Raw genomic sequence first — 21,280 nt, 5'->3', positions numbered from 1 at the left:
TCAAAAAGTTAACATAGCAATACCATATGACACAGCAATTCCATTCTTAGATAATACTCCTAAAGAATAAAAACCGGGCCTAGCCACACACTTATACACCAATGCTCTTAGCAGCATTAATCACAAATAACTAAAAGGTGGTAACAGCCCAAGTGTCCATCAACAGAAGAATGGATAGACAAAATGGGGTCTATCCCTCCAATGAAATGTTACTCAGTCACAAGAATAATGAAGTTCTGATACATGCCAAAACATGCAGGCACTTTGGAAACATGCTAAGTAAAACAAGTCAAACACAAAATGATAAACATTGCACTGATACATGAGTCTATTTCTATAAAATATCTAGAATGGACAAATTCATAGACAGAAAATAGAACAGAGGTAACCAGTGGTAGAGGAGGAAATGGGTCTGTTTGGGATGATCAAAAATTTTGGAAATAGCACACTTAAATGGCTAAAATGGTGAATTTTATGCTACATATACTTTCCCAAAAAAGCAAAAAAAAAAAAAGGCAAACAAAAACAAGCAAAGAAATGGAAAGAACCATAAATGACCAACAACAGAAGGATGCCTCAATAAATTGTGGCACCCACTCAAGGGGCTAGACAGGCAGTGAGTCAACTGAAGCTTGAGATACAACATTAAGTGTCAAAAGCAGAGTACAAAATTGGAGGCACAGTACTGTTGGTACCATATGTAAAGTCAAGCAAGCAAATCAATCAAAAGGTCAGAAGGAAATGCATGAGAATATTCATGCCAGTGATGTCTTGGTCATAGGATTATAAATGGGTGTTTTTCATCTTGCCCACTTTTCTGCACTCAAATTTTCCCTAATGAACACATATAACAGGCAAACCTCAGAGATATTGTGGGTTCCACTCCAGAACGCCACACCAAAGTGAGTCACACACATTCTTTGGTTTCCCAGTGCATTTAAACGCTATGTTTCTACTTACCACTAGGTGTGCAACAGCATTATGTCTAAAAACCCAACTATGACAGGAACATCCAAGACCACAGATCACCGTAACAAATAATAATGAAAAAATTCAAAATATTGCCAGAAGCACCAAAATGTGACACAGAGACACAAAGTAAGCAAAGGCTGTTGGAAAATGGTGCTGACAGACTTGCTTGATGCAGGGGTGTCATAAACCCTCAATTTGCAAAAAGCAAAACAAAAAATTATCTGCGACGTGCAATAAAGCAAAACATAATAAAAAAAGGTAAGCCCATACCTTAAAAGATTATTTATTACCATGATTAATCACAGTGAATAGCAATTCCATGCTCCAAAAAGAAATTCAAAATTTTGCATACTTTCCGGGTGGTTTATTGTTCAATAGCTACAAAGCATTTCCCCTTGATCCCAAGAATAAAAGACTTGAATTTTATTTGTTGAAACTATTGTTTTTTCCTTTTCATTGTCTTAAAAATGATGGTAAAACACACATAATATACAATTTACCATCTTAACTATTTTTAAGTATACAGTTTGGTAATGTCAGTTAGTATATTCACATTGATCTGCAGCTCATCTCCAGAACTTTCATATCTTGCAAAACTGTAAAGTTCTTTAAAAGGCTTCTGTATTTATTATTACAATTTGATCCGTACCTAGAAAGGTAAATAGATTATACTTAGCCTTTTTTGTACTGTTATTTTCCTAACTTGAGTTTGCTCTGTTTTTTGTTTCCAAGCAAGTGTCTTCTGAAAACTTCACAGACTGTTAGCTGGTTGAGGGACAACAGTGGAAGAAGGGTGGGCGTGAAGGAGCTGGGACAGGGAGTAGGGAGGACACAGCTACATCTGCCACAACCTCCACTCCACATGGGGCTTCTCTGACTTCAAGCAGCCCTTCTGCGAAATGGCCTCTCCTGACTCCCAAAAGTCCTCAGGGGTAGAAGGCAGAGATGCACCAAGAATCCAACCCTCCCTCACCATCTTGCAAGAATGTCTGAAGTGGCCCAAGGTGAGCTTGTTACTGTCACAGAACACCAGAGCAGCCCCATCACTGGGGAAACCAAAGCCCAGAAAGGAAAGAAACTAGCTGTGATGAGAATCCAGACCCCCTGACTCCTAACCCAAGTCCTACCCAAGACGTCCACTGACATCTAAACACTGCAGAAATGCAGCTACTTAGCTCAGTGAGGGTGAATAATTCAAAAGGTTCTGATTTGTGTATCGAGGGCGCAAAAGAATAAGTGAGAGCTAGGGTAAAGCCAAACCCATGGGAGCCCACTAGCAGCACTTCTCCAAAGCAGGAATCTGAATGTTTGTGCTGAAGGGACCTCTGAGAGAGACTCCACCAGAGTTCAAGAGGCTGATGGCTCTGAATGTGCCTGCCTGAGTATTTCTAGGCACATCAACTCAACAGCGAAAAGAGAGACCAAAAAGTGTGAGCCCAGTTCTGGCACCAAATCCTTGCACACTTGTGCAGCACAGAAACACCACCACTCACTCGAGCCCATGGCATCAGCAGTGAGAAAGGGGAACCCTCCAACTCAGGACAGGAGAGCTCTGAGGAAGAACTTAACCTCAAGCCACTCCAAGTTCTGCCCCAGCATACTGGGGCAGGGATATAGCATCAGACAGAACCTGCATGAGGTGATGAGAGTAGGAGGGACACCGAGGCAAAGTTCTATTAGGGCTCTAGCTTCTCCATTCTCCCTGCAAGCTAGTGCAGCTACAGGCCAGCAGTGTCAAATCCCACAATGTTTCAACAAAGCTATCAGATGAGTCTGTCAAGTCAGGAAGGTCCCAGCAACCAACAGTTCGCAGAGCCCCCTGAGACTGTATGAGGAGGCCTCCGGCTGAGTGAGGTAAAGTACAGGCGGGAAGATTCCGCTTTAGCCTCAAGAGCCTGATGCCTCAGTGTGGAAAGCGCTCCAGGGGCCACACAGCGTGTCAGGACAGATTGCACCTCCATCCTCTGTCACTTACTATCTTGATGATCTTGAGCAAGCCACTCAAACTCTTCTTTCCTTTCGTCAGATACACTGGGTACCTACTAGGTACCAGTCACTGGACTAGCTCTTGCGCTAAAATGTTGGAAAAACACAGACCTGGCCTCTGTCCTCAGGAAACCTACAGCTAAGGGAGACTGGCATTTAATGGCCATACTACTCAAAGCAATCTACAGATGTAATGAGATCCCTATCAAATTACCCATGACATTTTTCACCGAACTAGAACAAATGATCCTAATATTTACATGGAACCATAAAAGACCCAGAATTGCCAAAGCAATCCTGAGGAAAAAGAACAAAGCAGGAGACATAATGCTCTCAGACTTTAGGCAATACCATAAAGCTATAGTAATCAAAACAGTGTGCTATTACCACAAAAACAGAAATATATAGATCAATGGAACAGAACAGGGAGCCCAGAAAAAACCCACATATCAATGGTCAATTAATCTTCAACAAAGGAGGCAATAATGTAAAATGGAAAAAAGACAGTCTCTTCAGCAAATGGTGCTGGGAAACCTGGACAGCTGTATGTAAATCAATGAAGTTAGAACACACCCTCACACCATGCACAAAAATAAACTCAAAACAGCTTACAGACTTAAACATAAGATATGACACCATAAAATTCCTAGCAGATATCATAGGCAAATATTCTTTGACATAAATCATAACAATGTTTTCTTAGGTCACTCTCCCAAGGCAATAGAAATAAAAACAAACAAACAAAAAAATGTGACTTAAACTTATAAGCTTTTGCATAGCAAAGGAAACCATTAAAAAAAAAAAAGACAACCTATGGGATGGGAAAAAATATTTGCAAATGATGCAACCAACAGGGCTTGATTTCCAAAAAATACAAACAGCTCATACAACTCAAGAACAAAAAACCAAACAGTCTAATGGAAAAATGGGCAGAAGACCTTAACAGACATTTCTCCAAAGAAGATATACAGATGACCAATAGGCACATGAAAAGGTACTCAACACTGCTAATTATTAGGGAAATGCAAATCAAAACTATAATGAGGTATCACCTCACATCAGTCAGAATGGCCATCACCAAAAAAAATCTACAAACAGTAAAAGCTGGACAGAGTGTGGAGAGAAGGATAAGAATTACTGTTGGTAAGAATATAAATTGGTGCAATCATTAAGGAAAACAGTATGGAGGCTCCTCAAAAAATAAAAATAGAGTTGCCATGTGATCCAGCAATCTCACTCCTGGGCATATACGAGATAAAACTACAATTCAAAAAGATACATGCAACCCTATGTCCACAGCAGCACTATTTACAATAGCCCAGACATAGAAACAACCTTAATATCCATCAACAGATGAATGGATAAAGAAGATATGGTATATATACACAATGGAATATTACTCAGTCATCAAAAAGGACAAAACAATGCCATTTACAGTAATCTCTAGGACGGACCTAGAGATTACCATCCTAGGTGAAGTAAGGCAGAAAAAGAAAGACAAATACCATATAATAACACTTATATGTGGAATCTAAAATACGATACAAATCAATGTATCTACAAAACAAAAACAAACTCGCAGACAGAGAGAAGAGACTTGTGGTTGCCAAGGGGTAGGAGGGATACAGGAGGGAAGGAATGGGAATTTGGTATTATCAGAGTCAAGCTATTACATATAGGATGACAAAACAACAAAGTCCTACTGTATAGCACAGGGGACTATATTCAACATCCCGTGACAAACCACAATGGAAAAAATATGAAAAAGAATATATATATATAACTGAGTCACTGTGTTGTACAGAAGAAATTAACACAACACTGTAAGTCAACTATACTCCAATAAAAATTTTTTTAAATGTACATAAAATGAGAACTAATTACTTAGAAGGCTAAAATAAGAATTAGTTATTTAAAAGGCGTTCAAAGGGCTATCAAAGAACACTGCAGTGAAGGGGTTCCTAACTAAGCCGAGGTCATCTGAGGAGGCTTCCTCAGAGGAGTGGCGTTTCAGGCTGAGAGGTGAGGCATGAGTAGAAGTCAGTGAGATGAAGAGAGGCAGAAGTGACGGGAGGAGGCCGGGGGCAGGAAGAACCTGATGCACTTGAGAAACTGAAAGAAATCTGTAAGAAAGAGGAAAACAGTAAGTCCTTATGGCCAAAATGGAGGATTCTGGACTTTAAATGAGAAGTCATCTAAAGGCTTCATTTTAGACTCGTATTGTTTAAAAGATTACTCAGTCTTCCACGTGAAAAATGGATTGGAGATGAGGCCAAAATGGATTCAGTGAGACCAGCTAAGAGACAGTTACAATATTTTAAATGCAACGGATGATGGGGGCCTATGCTCAGGTGATATGCTATGCTAAGCAGCTTCAGTCACATCCGACTCTCTGTGACCCCATGGACAGCAGCCCACCAAGGCTCCTCTGTCCATGGGATTCTCTAGGCAAGAATACTAGAGTGGGTTGCCATTTCCTTCTCCCATGCTCAGGTGATAACTTGAGCTAATTTGATGGCAATAAAAATTGGGAGAAGTGGACCGATTGTTGATACCAAAGAGACAGCTGACTAGGAAAGGCCTGGAGTTCAGAATAGAGTTCTGGATTAAGATCTGGAAGTCATGGAAAAAGAGAGGAAATAACTAGTGAAGAATAGAGAAGATGGTTTCGCTTTGAGTTCATAGGAACAGTAACATTTAACGGGAAGGAAAATTAGCAGAGAAGACAAAAAATAACAGAGAGAAAGAAAACCAGGACAGGGTAATGTCACAGAAGCCACTGTGGGGAGGTGGGGGGGGGGGGACCCTTTGTAAGAAGAAAGAAGTGCTGAGTCAACTGTGCTGTTGACTGCTGAGATCACAATCAATCCCCCAGAATAAGTGACATAGAGTCCCTGGTGATCTGAGTAAGAGTCACTTCAGAAGAAGGGTATGACTTGAGGTCAATTAGAATGGACCAGGAAGTAGGTGAAAGGTGATCAAAAAGGAAACAGAAACTATCCACAAATTTAGCTGTCAATGACAGGAAATGGCTTAGTAGCTAAAGAAAGTGTGTCAAAGAAAGGATATTTTTTTCAAAAAGAATATTTAAATGATTAATAGGCAAGAACCCAATAGAGGGAGAAGTTGAAGTCATAGGTGAGAAAGTAAGTCAATGGTACACCAGGTCCCTGAGGAGGCAGGAGGTGTGGAATCTAGAACACAGGTAGAGCTGGTCTCTGAAGGGAGAAAGGACACTTACTCCACTGTTACTGGAGGGAAGGAGGAGAAGACAGGTGCAGACAGAAGTAGGTCTGTAGGTACGGTGTCAGGAATTGGGGGGGATTCCTGTTTGCTTTCTAGTTTCTCAGGAAAATAGGAGGCAAGATCATCTGCTGAGAATGAAGGGCAGAGGGAAGGGGTGTTAGAGGTTTAAGAGTGGAGGTTTGAAACAGAGGTTACTCAAAGTGGGAGAGGGTGTGCTCCAGATGAAGAGAGTCAGATTTCTCCTTTTGCACAGGAGCTTGTCTGTAGTAGTGGCTCAGGATACAGGCGTTCTAATCCACACCATCGACCATCACAGGAAATGTGTGTCATGACGCCTCGAGGGCTCTTCTGGTCCATCCCTCCAACTAGTGAGGAGACTAATGGCCAGGGAGGAGAGCCTCACTTGAGGCCAGACAGTTGGTGGCAGGGCTCAGCTGGCTCCCTGTCAGTTCAAGCTGGCTTCAGAAATACTGAATAAATATTAATAATAATAATAATAATAAATAAATAAATAAAATACCCACTTCCAGGGTTATAGTGGAGGAGATTACATACCACAGAGTGGTTGAAGGTGATTTAAGACAAAAGATGGCATCAAGAGAGAACTGGCAATCATGGTCAATGATTTGTCTGTCTTGCTTTATGTGTTGAGTATGATGAAAATACAAAGTCTACAAGGGCCCTGTGCTCCAGGTGATTAGATATAAAATATGTAGCACAGCAGGACTATACAGTAGGTAACAGTAGTTGCTATCATCATCACCATCTGAGTGTCTGCCATGGGCCAGGCTACTCTGCAAAGTGCTTGACATTAACCCATTTGTTCCTTACCACAATTCTATAAGGCTGTCAGTATTATTACAGCTAAGAAAAGATCAGAAAGGTAAAGCAACTTGCTCAAGAGTATACAGATAATTAAAAGTGGAGGAGAATCTGAAACAAGGTCTGTCTGACTCTGACCCCCCAGCTCTTTTTACACTACTACTTCAAGTCAGATGAATGGGTAGCCAGCCCTGTCCTCATATTATCTGGGGCTACTGAGGCTCCAGGAAGTGGGAAGTCTGAGGCACAGCAATTTGCTCAGGAGACAGAAAATGTGAGCTGGGACACCAGGCCTAATGCAGCACAATGTGTTCCTACCCTGCCTGCCAATCAATCCCACAGAGGAGGAAGTCCCAGAAATAAGCCTATTTCCCAACGCTCCATTGCCCCACCCCTCCATGACTTTCGGGTGTGAGTGGAAACTAAATTGACTGTCACAAGCTTATGACCTCACAGTAAGTCTGGAAAACACAGACTTCATCCCAGAGTCCCTTGAATCAACTGACTCAACAAAACAGTTACAAATTTCTCCAAGTGAGGCAAAACAAAGAGCTACTCTACACTAACTAAAAAGAGTAGCTCAGAGTAGTGTAAAAGGAGTTAAGAATACTTAATACAACTATAAAACATCATAGTTTTAGTTCTAGGAATTGTGAAATTAATTAATCACAGATTTTTTTTTTTAGGTCAAACCACTCCCAGAGGGGGACCAAGAGATGAATCAGACCTAGTTCCTGACTGGTACAGCTCCAAAATCAACTATGACTCTTTGGGATAGAAGCTGTGATCACCAAATATACAAAAGACTATGAAAAAATAAACAGAACTGAAAATGTGATACAAAGTGAAATATTATGTAGCCTTAAAAAGGAATCAAATTCTGACATGCCACAACAAATGTAAACCTTGAGGATATTATGCTAACTGAAATAAGCCAGTCACAAAAGACAAATATTGCATATGAGTTCACTTATGTCAGGCATCTAAAGTGGTCAAATTCATAGAGACAGACAGAATGATTGTTGCCAGGGGCTGGGGAGAGCAGAGATTAAGGAATTATTGTTTAATGAGTATAAAGCTTCAGTTTTGCAAAATGAAGAGCTCTATAGATGGATGATAGTGACAGCTGAAGAACAATGTAAATGTATTAACGCTACTGAACTGTACACTTCAAAATGGTTAAGATGGTATGTGTATTTTTAGCAGTTTTTTAAAAATAAAACTAGGGCTGCTACTGAAAGTGAGCAATGAAGCTAGTAAAGGCTGCACTTGGTCACATTCTGTGCACTGTAGACTACTGATAAATAACTGTTGCTTGAATAAATAAATGAATGAGTTGGCTAATGAATGAGTAGAAAGCTGCTGCCTCTTGACTTCCTCAAATTACCCTCCCCAAAGCACTGATCAGATTCTGGCTTCAAGACCACAGATGTTCTTTTTTTAACTTCTTATTTATGTTTTAAATTTTTTGGCTGTGCTGGATCTTTGTTGCTACACATGGGCTTTCTCCAGTTGTGGCGAGCAGGGGCTACTCTACAGTGGCAGCTCTTGGACTTCTCATCTCATTGCGGTGGCTTATCTTCTTGCAGAGCACAGGCTCTAGGTGTGCATGGGCTCAGTAGTTGTTGTACAGGGGCTTAGTTGCCCTGTGGAATCTTCCTGGATCAAATCTGTATCCTCTGCAAAGGCAGGTGGATTTTTAACCACTCCACCACCAAAGAAGCCCCAGGAATATTCTTGAAATTCAGGCTGTCATGATTCAGGGGCCTATGTGTTTCTGAGCAGACCAAGGCCCATCTGACCAAAGTGGGCAGAAATAACAACAGCTTTGAAATTCTCAGGGTTGGAGAGAATTCTAAGGTAGGTCCCTTTAATCTCATGTTGGAGTCTCCTCTCCCACATTCCTATCTGATCTAATCTGCTGGCATCCTGAGCCCTAGCAGAAGACCTGTTACTAAATCTCATCAATATTTACCAAAAGAACTGGAAAACAGTTAAAAACAGAAAAATGAATTAAATGAATTAACTCCTGGTGACTCATCTGGTACTATCACAGGCCATCCTAGTATTCCTATGACCCCCAGGATGGGACCCTGGGGAAAAAGCAAACTGCTATTTCAGTAAGGTCACATTCTGTTGGACGGGAATTTTCAGAGTGACTCCTCTGAAAGAGACAGTTGGTTACAGTGGCTCCTCTGAAAGGGAAAGCCATTCTCAATGTCAATTACTTAGGGGAGAGGTAGCTATCAGGTAAGATACTAGGATTCAGAAGACTAGCCTGTGGTATAAAGGAGGGGCAGCATTATTTTTATCAAGAACACAGGCTCTGGGTGTTGGCATCTGGAGGACAGTCACTGTTCAGGTGTGGATTCCAGGTTGTGGGTGCTAAGATGACACCCAGTACACTGACACAAGCTGAGTTGGATGAGGCAGGGTCTAAATGCCCTGGAGAGCAGGCCACCTGGTACTTCAGATCAACCTCATTCAGATGCTCACACTTTATTTTCCTGCTCTCATCCTCAACTCTTTAATAAAGTCCATTGTGATTGTTTGAGTCTTACATTCTGTGCTAAGAGGTACAGTGAGGTATGTGGTTTACCCTTGGGACAGATTGTTATCATGGAGTGGTGGGGTAACTAGTGACATCCCACGAAAGGAAGGAGAATATAAGGGGTCAAGAGCTAGTGTGTGAGGCAGTCTCCACCCTAACGAGAAATTCTCCCACCAGGTCTCCTGGTGAAGCTGGAATTTATCATTATTAGGGAATTATCTTATGAAGGATTATCATTTACAATCACTAGAGTACCCAATAATTCTTCCCAAGAACATGGGAAGAGGCCCAGGCCAAATCCCATCTTGCAGAGGCCAATGTAATAACTCCATCTCCCAGAGGAGATGCTAACTTGGTGATCAATTCTGAGCTTAGCTCCACCTGGACAGAAAAGGGATTCTGCAGATTAGTCATTAGGGACCCACCTGGGAGGGAATAAAGGCTATATTTAAATTGGCAGCTGATAATAACCTTGAGATAAAGTTGGCAACTACTTGGGAAAATCAGAGAATTTGTCCTGTAAAAATAGAAAAAGAAGAAGAAATCACTAGAGGGTAAAGGACAGGATTCCAGTAAGAGACTCTCTGAAAAGCTGGCTGTGCCACCGAAGGAAACAGTTTTAGTGAACAGCTGCTGTTGAAAGTAAAGTGAGTAATTAGACAATCTAGGGTCTGGAAATTTCTTCAGGGAGTGAACTAGTTGAATGAACAGCTGAAGACACAACTAGATAAGAGAAAGTGAGATGCTGCTAAAACATGAGACAGCTGTTCAGAAAAGAATCTAATAAGCTGTCTAAAATCCAATACACTTTGTTTTCTATTTAATCCATTATAGGAAAGATAAAGAGTCCCATGATACTGGCACACAAAGTCCCAGACCCAAAATTGTACTTGGGTGACATTACGCAAGGTATAGGGCTTCCCAGGTGGTACAGTGGTAAAGAATCTGTCTGACAATGCAGGAGACACAAGAGACGCAGATTCAATTCCTGGGTCAGGAAGAACCCTTTGAGTAGGAATGGCAACTCACTTCAGTATTCTTGTCTGGAAAATTCCACAGACAGAGAAGCCTGGCAGAGTACGGTCCATGGGGTCACAAAGAACTGGATATGACTGAGTGACTAGCACACACACCCAAGGTGATAGCTGAATCTTCTGTTTAATTTGAATTGCCCTAAGCCTACCAGCCTAAGGCACAAATGAGATCATAGCAGCTTTGACATACAAATTTGCACAGCCAAGAGGTCGCACCTGCAAAACTGCCACAAGCTCAGCAAGAGGTCCTGAAGTGCCTCACATGAAGTCAGTGCCAAGCCTTTCTTGTTCTTTTCAGTTGGTCTCCACTGATATCTCCTGCCTAAAAGGTAGGACTTGAATGTGGAGGCAGCAGGAGAACCCACTTCCCTGATGTTCTAGGACTTCTCTCCAACTTGCCAAACTTCGACCTAGAAAGAACTTTGGAATACCCTTCAGCCCCCACACACCAGAGTCACAATTATTTCAGCACAGAACTGGAGAAATGTCTATTAAACTTGGAAATATTTTTTTGGGGGGCGGGGTCTAATGGAATGATACCAAGATGGGGAGCACTTCTGTGTTGTTCACACAATTTCAAAAAGAACTCATTATTTCTACAAACAACAAAACAACAAACATATTTCCATTGCAGAAAAAAAAAGAGTAAGGATATTGAGTTGGGTTTCTTAGACTTTACCTATATTTTAAGCTTGAAGAATCTTTGCATGGTCTCCACCTGGTCCTCTCGCAGCATTTCCTATCTCAGTGAAGTATCCGAGGAGTTGCTTGAGTCAGAAATGTCAGCTTTGGTACCTACTTTTCTTTTCTTCCTGTTTTTTCCTTCAGTTCCCAGGATCAATCTATATCCAAGTACTGTCAAACTTACCTCCAAAATACCTCTCAGTCCACTTCTCTCCCTTTTCACCATCTCTATGCTAATCCAAGCTGCCTTCATCTTGTGCAAACTACTGCAACTGTCTCTTTAATAGTCATAGTGGGTCACACTGATCTGTGGACCCCTCTCCGATCTGTTCTCTAACCCAAGCAGCCAGAATGATCTTTTCCAAGTGCAAATATGATGTTACCATTTTCTATATTAGCCCCTTAGTATTTTAAGTATAAAAATCACAATCTTTCATTTGGCCTATATGGGTTTTTCTAGTCTAGCCTTTATTTCTCTAGACACTTCCACTATAATTCAGCCCCACAACCACATTAGCCTTAGTTCCTCAAAATTCTCACCTTTTCTCCCACTACAGACCTCTTACACATGCTATTTCCTCTACCTGGTACACACTTCACTTTTCACTTCATCTGGTTAACTCCCACTCATTGTTCAGGTCAGCTCAAAAGTCACATCAGGGAAGCCACTGTTGAGCCCCAAGACTAGATCAAATGCTGTTAACTGTATTTGCTCATAGTATCATGAACCTCCCTTGATAATATTTATAATTTCTAATAATATAACTTTGTTATATATTATTATGAATAATATAATGTATCATATATAATTTATTGGTGTTTTTAATTACTTTAATACCCATTACTTTAATACCCAATGGACAGTAAACTCCATCTGGGCAATAATCATGTTTATTTTTGTGCACCTTTCTAATCTAAGCACATTAGATGTGCTTAGGGACACAGGAGACATTAAATAAGTATCTGTTGAGTGACTCTCAACTTCTTGTAGGGTAAAGTGACTTTTACCTTATGGCTTAGAGTTAAAAATTCCAGGGTACCTCTGAGATCTAGCTTTCCAAATTTTAAAGAGGGAATCTCCATATATACCACTCACATCTTGAAGGATTTTGTATGGCTTCTCTCTTCCATCAAACAAGAGATGCTATCCTGAACTCTTTGAAGGTAGCAGGAGGCAGTAATAAAAGCCCAGGTGAACTCACCCCTATGGTCGATGCCATGTAGTCTGCACACATTTCTGCAAAGTCCCGCTCAAGAACACCATAGTAGAGGCCATAGAAGAGGAGAGAAATGCCAAAGTCCATGGCATCTTCAGGTTTGATCCTGTAAGAGAAGCAGTATGGCCTATAAGCCTTGCCCTGAGATGCACTTGCTTTGCATTACTATTCTGGGACACATAAGGCAGTGCCTAAAATTAGAAGCCTCAAGAGTAGAGCAAGTATTGGCAAACTAAAACCAAGTCCAGCCTGTTTGCATATGGTCTGTGGGCACCTCCTGACAGGCGAGGACTGGAAGCTGTGAAGACCAACTCAGAGTATCCCCTTCTGCCCATTTCCTCATGGGGTTTCCAGTGCCTGCCTCCTGTGACTGATGCCCATGCCTTGCAGCGGCCTAGGCTCTGCTCTGATTCACACTTACACACTGGGGACTCCACCACTGGCAACCACTGCACACCAAACAGGGCGATTTTCGGTCTGGAAGTGAGCAACTCACTAATGAATTGCCTCACCTCCAGCAAGTTGCTTAAGTTGAAATGGCCAAGCCCTTCAAAAGGAGGGAGGAGCAGAGCAGGCTCTGGGTGTCACTGGAGCAGATTGAAACTGATCCCAATGCTCACCCACCCCCATCAGGCCCCTCCTTTAGAGAATGTTTCACCTGCTGGCAAGTGGACACACAGAATGCCCACCATCTGAGACAGTTCACCCAGGCAAATACATGGGGCAGGGAGGCGTTTTCCCTCTTGTTATGTAAATACCTATAAACCATCCTAAATCTTGCCTTTTGTCCCATGAAACCTAAAATATTTATTTGGCCTTTTACAAAAAAAAAAAGCTTTCTAACCATACCTTTAGAAAAAAAAGATACAGTTAGTAAATATACACATACCCGTTACATACAAGTTTATGTTGCAACTACACATATTCTGTATCATGTCACCAAAGTTAAATTTTGGTCCAAATCTTCTTAATAAGGACAAGATGCCTATAATATTAGGAAGTTTGTTTTAGTGATTTCATGGACCAATAATTTGCAAACTTGAGTCTTCAAATGTTTATTAAAGAAAACTATCTTTGTTAAAACATTTGTATGAAGAACTGAATATGTTCACTTAAGACTGTAAATTATATTTATCTCAGAAAGTTGAATTTGCCCACCAATCTTGTAATTTGATATCATGGTCTTACACCAATTAACCTAATTAGCAGCATAAAAATGGTCAAGATTCTCAAGTATGTTTTCCTCCTTATATAGTTTATCAAAGAAGAAATTATAATTCTAGAATAAATACCTTTAAAAACATAACATAAAACATGGAGAATCTTGGTTTTTACTTTTTTAATCACAAAGGTTAGGAAGCTATCTGGAATCTGGGTTTTCTTTGATGAGCCCTAATGACTCTTCACTGATAAATTCCTATAAGTATCTGTGGCACCTATTTATTCTTTCAGCCTATACTACACCTGGAAGGAAGAATTCTGTGGTTGTCCTCTCACTATATAAAGTAGGACTGACATCTTTCAGTATCAGAAACTGCTGCCTACAGTGTACTCGGTTTGGGGAAGAGGTCAGCGGTCATGAATTTAAATTTTAATCCTAAATCTCTAGCTTCAACACACTGTCCCAGGCTTAGAATTCCTCAAGACCCACAGCCTACAGCCCCCATTCCCTCAGCCAGGAAACCACATTTCTACCCTTTTCTGCCCTACTTATTGTACCCTCCAGTCCCAGAGTCATTATGATTGTCATAGTCATTGTCCCAGAGTCCAGGACAGGATTATCTGGCTTTTGCTCTAATGAGCAGGGGGGGTGGGAGGGGACCTGTATGCTGAATCAGATCTTTTGAAAAGCTTATGACAATAGGAAGTAACAGCCAGAATCCCACTCCTAGTCGTGTATCCTTAAGGAAGCAACTTGGCAATGTTATCTGTGGCAGCAGTACACTGAAAAACAACCTACGTGCCCAACAGTGGAGCAAGACTTAACAGTCCACAGGTTAATTCTGCCTCCTGAGAAATCTCTTAAAGGCAGAATGTCAGCTGTGTTACAAAGCAACAGTGCTTCTGTTAAACCTCATCTGTGATTAGAACATAGTATCTGGATCCAGGGAGTTTTAAACCTGATGCGTTCCTTGGAGAAGTGCGGCTTCTGGGCCTGGGTGGCTCCCAGACTCATCTGTGTGGTCTCATTCCCTCACATCTCAGCCCTGGGACTACTGTAAGGACTCCAGCAGGCACTGCCTTGTTATTTCCAGTCTTGTATCGTTCTAGGTGGATCTGCTGCCAGGTGTAACCAACTGTTCCATGAGTTCAACTGTCTAGGCTGGGGTCAGCAAACTTTGTCTGTAAAGGTCCAGATTGTAAGTATTTTAGGTTTATCGCCCTAAAAGTCTCTGCCACAATTATTCAACTCTGCTGTTTTACTGCAAAAACAGCCACAGGCAATGTGTAAACAAGTGAGTGTTTCGGGAGAAATGTTTTATTTTATAAAAATTGAAGGCAGGTCAATTTGGCCCATAGGACATAGTTTGCCAACTTCTACTCTCCTTGAACATAAGACCACTAAGGTAGAGTGGATGTTGTAAGAAACAACACACACATGGAAAAGGAAAATGGTTCTGTTGGGGTGATGGAGTTATGGGTAACTGGCTATAATCATTCCTATGCTTATTTTTGTTATTATAGTTTTCCATTAAAATATAAATTCTTAGAAAGCAAAACCAATGATTTGAGACTCTTAATTCTGTATTATCAAGACATTCTTTTCTCTTTGCCAGCACAAAATCAGAGAGGGGTCACCCATCCTCCCATCCTCCACAGCCCAAGTCACCTATCCTAAGTGCCATATTCCTCTTGCTAATACTCAGGATGTACCCAGGAACAAAGGTACATCTCACCAGTTCCTTCTCCCCAAACACTAGCAAAAACAAAAGCAAAGGGTACTCACTTGAATAACAAGTTAAGACCAAAGAGGGTAAACATAACAGCCATGTAGCCAGCGATGCCAGTGGCGTAGCTGATCTTATAGACCAGCAGGAACCACTTATACACCAACCTGGAGAAAGGGGAGAAAGTCAGTAATGTGGACAGAGAAACATGGCCTAGGAGCCTCTGGATCACCAGAAGTCCTTTCTCTCACATCAATGGGGACATCAGGCTCTTTGCTTAGGACTTATACTGAGCAACTGCAGTTACTATACATGGCTGATCACTCCCCCTCAATTGCAAAACACCTCCACATACCAGGGAGGTATTTTGTATTTGTACTTTCCCGGTCTCACACCAAGGGAAGAAAAGGGAGCATTAAAGGGAGGTTTCAACATATGTAAAACAGACAGCCAACGGGAATTTGCTGCATGTCTCAGAAAACCCAAACAGGGGCTCTGTATCAACCTAGAGGGGTGGGATGGGAGGGAGATGGGGAGGGAGGTTCCAAACAGAGGGGATATATGTACACCTATGGCTGATTCATGTTGATGTTTGACAGAAAATAAAATTCTGTAAAGCAATTATCCTTCAATTATTTTTTTTTTAAAAGGAGGTTTCAATATCAAACAAAGAATGCCTGCCTAACCTCAGACAACTATGTCATCTCAAATTTAGGTCAGCTGGATAAGGAAGTGAAAACCAGTAACTACAGCTATGCTCAGAAGGAAAGAGTTGTTCTTGTCAGGAAAGAGGATTCAAGGAGAGATGAATAAGAGGTAGAATTAGCTACAGGCTTTTGTAACTGGGCATGGTTAATCTGAATACTGCTTTGTTCTAACCCATAGAACAATAACAAAATGAATGATGTCTAATGAGTTTGCTTCTGAATTTTTTTCCCCCTTGGAGGAGAAGGGATAAGGAAGGAGGCACTCAAAGAATACCTTTATTTGGATATGTGTGTGTGTGTGTGTGTGTGTGTGTGTGTGTGTGTGTGTGTGTGTGTGTGTGTGTGTGTGTGTGTGTGTGTGTGTGTGTGTGTGTGTGTGTGTGTGTGTGTGTGTGTGTGTGTGTGTGTGATGGTGGTGTGGGTTGGGGAGTGGGGGTTGGATGGGGGTGTGAGATTCTCCTGAAAGAGGGGCCATGCTCCCTAGGATCCAATGAAAAGAAGTATGGAATCTGGTTGGTTGACTGCAAGTAGGTTCAGAGAGGAAAGACAGTTCCCAGAATGTACCAGAGCCTTTTAAATGCTGTGGACATAGGTACCTTATATCACGGGCTACTGTTCTACCGGCAAGGAGAGCTTAAGAGCAACTCAGCAAGTCTGTCTGGCTCTTGAGAGCCAACGAGGTTACTGTCACTCTGCTGGGCCTCAGGGAAGATGCTCAAGGTCCCTGCTTGGGCCTCCCTGCTGTGGCTAAGCAAGGGTGTAATGACTTCTCAGGTTAGCAAAGGGACCCAAACACCTTGCAGTGTCCACCTTCAAAGACCACAGAAGCTCCACCATCCAGAGTTTGCAATAATCAGCTGGGAGTAAGACACAGCAGAAAGGATACAGCATTTTAGGAGGAAGCTGGATGAAGTGAGGTTTAGTAGCTGGGTAACCCCAGATAAGTCATATTAACTTGAGACAAGTTTATTAAGTCCTAAAACAGGAACCCCTTACTACCTTTCTCACTGGATTGTACACAGCTCATTTCCTAGTGTATAAAGTACATGCTCAATAAATGCTGCACAAATAAATCTGGATGTTTATGAAAGTGCTTTGAAACTGTAAAGCATTACTGAATGCTAGTTGTTAATCATCACTGAAAACCTCTCATGTTATAAACATATTTTCAGTCATTTAGCTAAGATATTTAAATTACCTGATGATGTTTAACATGCTTTATTACACTCTTTCTTCATATTACCCTACATGAGATAGCAATTATCATCACATTTTTTAGGGATAAAGAATTCAAGGCTGAGAAACATGCAGTCATATGGGTCATATAATTAACAAATGGCAGGGCTGGGGGTTTCCAATCCACATCCATCTGGCTCCAGAGCCTGTATTTTTTTTTTTTTTTTTTTTTTTGAGCCTGTATATTTTATGATGGCTTTTAATGTAGGAGACTTTCCAGGTGGCTCAGTGGTAAAGAACCTGCCTGCCAAGCAGGAGATGCAGGTTTGACCCCTGTGTAGGGAAGAACCCTAGGAGAAGGAAATTGAAACCCATTCCAGTATTCTTGACTGGGAAATCCCATGGACAGAGGAGCCTGGCGGGCTGAAGGCATGAGCTCACAAAAGAGTCAGACACGACTTAGCAACTAAACAACAACAAACTGCTGCTGCTGCTAAGTCACTTCAGTCATGTCCAACTCCGTGTGACCCCATAGACGGCAGCCCACCAGGCTCCTCCGGCCCTGGCAAGAATACTGGAGTGGGTTGCCATTTCCTTCTCCAATGCATGAAAGTGAAAAGTGAAAGTGAAGTCACTCAGTCGTGTCCGACTCTTAGCAACCCCATGGACTGTAGCCTACCAGGCTCCTCCGTCCATGGGATTTTCCAGGCAAGAGTACTGGAGTGGGTTGCCATTTCCTTCTCCATAACAACAAACTACCATAGCCAGACAGGCACTTCTGATCACTGACTTCACCTTGTAGGTAAACTTTACTTTGTAGAATAAGACTTAAAAGGCCAAGAAAAGGCTGGCAGTAAAGCAGAACATAAGAAGCATGGGGAAAAGAGTAAGTTTCAAGTTGGAGGTCTCTGGATCAGGTGGTCACAACTCTGAGACTGGCCAGTTCCTCTGCTAGGCTCTCCTGGACCTGCACACGTGTCTCACAGCACTTACCAACTGCACTGAAACAGCTGCTTTCTTGTCCATCTCCTCCATTAAAACGAGTACTCCTTGAGGGCAGGGACCATGTCTTATTCAGCTCTGTATCCCCAGCACTCAGCACAGGGCCTGACACAGAGCAGGTGCTTGTTGAATGAATGAACGAGAAAATCTCTCCTTTTTTTTTTTCTGTCAAGCATAGATATAAATGACCTCACAAGCTGGTTGGGAGGATCAGATGAGAAATGCATTTGGAAATACAAAGAATTATACAGGAAGGGGCTGCTTTATGACCAAAGATGGAAGTATTGTTTGTTATAATTCTCCAGTTTAAATGTGCTGAGATTCATTCATTCAACAAAAATTCAGAGTAGGCTACTATGTGCCAGGCCCTTTGGCAGAGCCTGGATATACAGCGACAAACAACATGGATGTGGTTCCTGATCTCACAGTTAGTTTAGTGGGGGAGACAGACACTTAAAATAATATTTAGTCATAAACTGTGATAAGTTCTATGAAGGAAAGCTACAGGGCGACTAGGAAGAGAATGTGACAAAAAATCCACTCAGAGATCAGAGAAGAGTTCACAGAAGAAAACAACACTTTAAAATGAGACCATGAGGACCAGGATTTGCTTACTTATATTGTTAGCTTTTAATATAAACAGACCTTGATGTAAATAAGCCGTTAAGGTAAGTTATAGGGAAATATCTGGGGGGTTTTATTCTGTGAACAGGGCAGGAGGTCTCCCAATCAGCTTGTTTTGGTGGGGCTGTGTGCCAAGTAATCTTGGCAGATAAAAACTGCAATTTTTTTTTTTCAGTTTAAGCCCACCCACCTCCCATGCATCCCAACCCATTAGTTTCAGGAAACTTGGCTCCTTCCCACTACCCACTGGCTAAATTCTCACCTTGGGGTTGTCTGGACTAGTGGTTTTCGGGTGGCTCGGAAGGTGACAAAGGCTGTGACAGCGGAGAACAAGATCCAGATCACGAGGAACCTCCACCAGTGCAGCTTCACTGTGAAATAGAGGGGAACAACCCACATCTGAAAGAGGGTCACCATCTGAAACACAAACATAAGCACTTCAGCTCTAGCCAGCTCCCTCTGCAGCTCCATCCACAAATCCAGAGCATATCTTTTGTGTTCCCTTTTAGCCTGATCCTCTCTGTGCTTCCAGTTTTGGATAAAAGCACCTCCTAGTGACCCAAGTTAGAAACTCTGGGACCATGCTTGACACCAACCTTTTCCCCACCCAACCTGTTCATTGTACCTACTCTTTCCTTTCCATTTGAGTCCTTGCTGTCTCTTACCTGGCTGACCATTACCTCTTTATTAAGTCTCCCTGAATTCAATGTCTCTGCTCCAGCCTATCCTTCCCAGGAGCACAGTTAGTCGTGAACACGTCACTCTACTGCTCAGAACTCTCTGAGGTTCCCTTTCTATAGATAAAATGTGACATCCTTAGACCCAACATCCTTAAGCAGTCATATCTCCCTCCCACCATGGAGCTCCAAACTACTGTTTCAGGATCATCTTCTACCACTCCCCATGACTGCAGTCAAGGTATCCTGCTCTAAAACATCCTTCCCACCTGCCTTTCAGCCTGAGAGTATCACATGAGAGACACATGAAGCCTTCAGTCTCGTTGCTAGGCAGAATAAGTCATGACTTCCCAATGCTCCAAAAGCATTTTTCTTTCTACCATCATTACAGGGCTTATCTAGAGTATGAGGCTAGGTTCGAATTCATTCTCTACCTTACTGTAAGCTCCGTGAGAGCACTGACAAGGCCATACTCTGGCCCATGATAGACCCTCAATGAATTTAGATAAATGAGGGGAAAGTAAGACTAGAACCTTAAGAGGGAAGCACATTTCTATGATAAGAAATGCTTTACTTTCCGTCCTTCCACCTTGGACTTGTTAGCTAAGGCGTTCCAAATGTATAAAACGATTCTAAGTCAGAAGTTGGGACCAACACCAGTCTTCTGCTTCCCCAAGTCTTCTAACTCCTTCCCCAACCACCCAACTGTCACTAGATGGCACTCTTCTCAGGTGAGTAGCAGGTATAAAAAAGATAATTGGCACTTAGAGGCTTTCTTCCTGGTATTAAGTGAAATCAAAGAATGTATTTTTTTAAAAGGAAGGGTGGCTATAGAGAGGAAAATAGTAGCTAGCATCCTAAAGTTCCACAGAAGAGAAAACTTTTGAGGAAATATTTACTCTTGAGGATTTCTAGACCAGTGCTGCCTAGTCCAAATATAACATGAGTCATATGTGTAATTTTAAGTTTTATAATAGCTATGCTTTAAAAAAGTAAAGAGATGCAGATTATCTTAATTTTAATAATATGTTTTATTTAACCCAATACATCTAAAATATTACCCTTTTGACACGTACTCAATATAATCTACCCATGAAACATTTTACTCTTTTTTTGTAATAAGGTTTTAAAATCCGATGTTTTATATTTATAATATATCTCAAAAGAGACCAGTCACATTTCAGGAGTTCCACTGCTACATCAGACTGGATAGTGCAGCTTAAAGCATCTTTTTAGTGTTTAGCTACTACTCTTTTATAGACTGCTCTGTGGCAAGAAAAAGCCTTAGTTTTTTAGTGTTATTTTATATATTTGAAAAGAGAGAGACTGAGGAAGAGAACGGTGATCAGCCACTTTGCCTTAGAGCTCCTAGTGCTGTCTGCCCACTGGTCAGTGAACAGTGCTGCCCCAGTACCAGTTCCACTGTACAGGAACCTGCAGTTGACTCCCTGAATGAAGCATTCTAAAATATCCTGGCCTTATAAGGAAGGCAGGATAGGGGAAAAGGATAATTAAGGAGTTTGGGATGGACATGTACACGCTGCTATGCTTAAAATGGATAACCAAGAAGGACCTACTGTGTAGTACATGGAACGCTGCTCAGTGTTATGTGGCAGCCTGGAAGGGAGGGGAGTTTGGGGGAGAATGAACACATAGTATATTTATGGCTGAGTCCGTCTGCTGTCCACCTGAAA

The 21,280-nt window shown here is 41.7% G+C and overlaps 1 protein-coding gene across 3 annotated transcripts in view; it reads right to left on the bottom strand.

Annotated features, from left to right (window-relative positions):
• Positions 1-21,280, bottom strand: part of RNF121 (ring finger protein 121) — a 79,873-nt gene that overhangs the window by 6,195 nt on the left and 52,398 nt on the right. For all 3 annotated transcript variants that reach the window (XR_009693972.1, XM_061149317.1, XM_061149325.1), the window contains 3 exons: positions 19,172-19,326; positions 15,460-15,567; positions 12,498-12,618 (listed from right to left, as the gene is read on the bottom strand). Coding sequence is in view for 2 of the 3 variants with exons in the window: in XM_061149317.1 (XP_061005300.1) it covers positions 12,498-12,618; positions 15,460-15,567; positions 19,172-19,326 (384 nt within the window). In the remaining variant the exon portion in view is untranslated. The remainder of the gene's footprint in view (positions 1-12,497; positions 12,619-15,459; positions 15,568-19,171; positions 19,327-21,280) is intronic.

The sequence above is a fragment of the Dama dama genome, chromosome 1, assembly GCF_033118175.1.
Source record: "Dama dama isolate Ldn47 chromosome 1, ASM3311817v1, whole genome shotgun sequence".
Taxonomy (NCBI): domain Eukaryota; kingdom Metazoa; phylum Chordata; class Mammalia; order Artiodactyla; family Cervidae; genus Dama; species Dama dama.
Note: the sequence above shows the minus strand (reverse complement) of the source record. Positions and strands in the feature narration are given on the sequence as shown.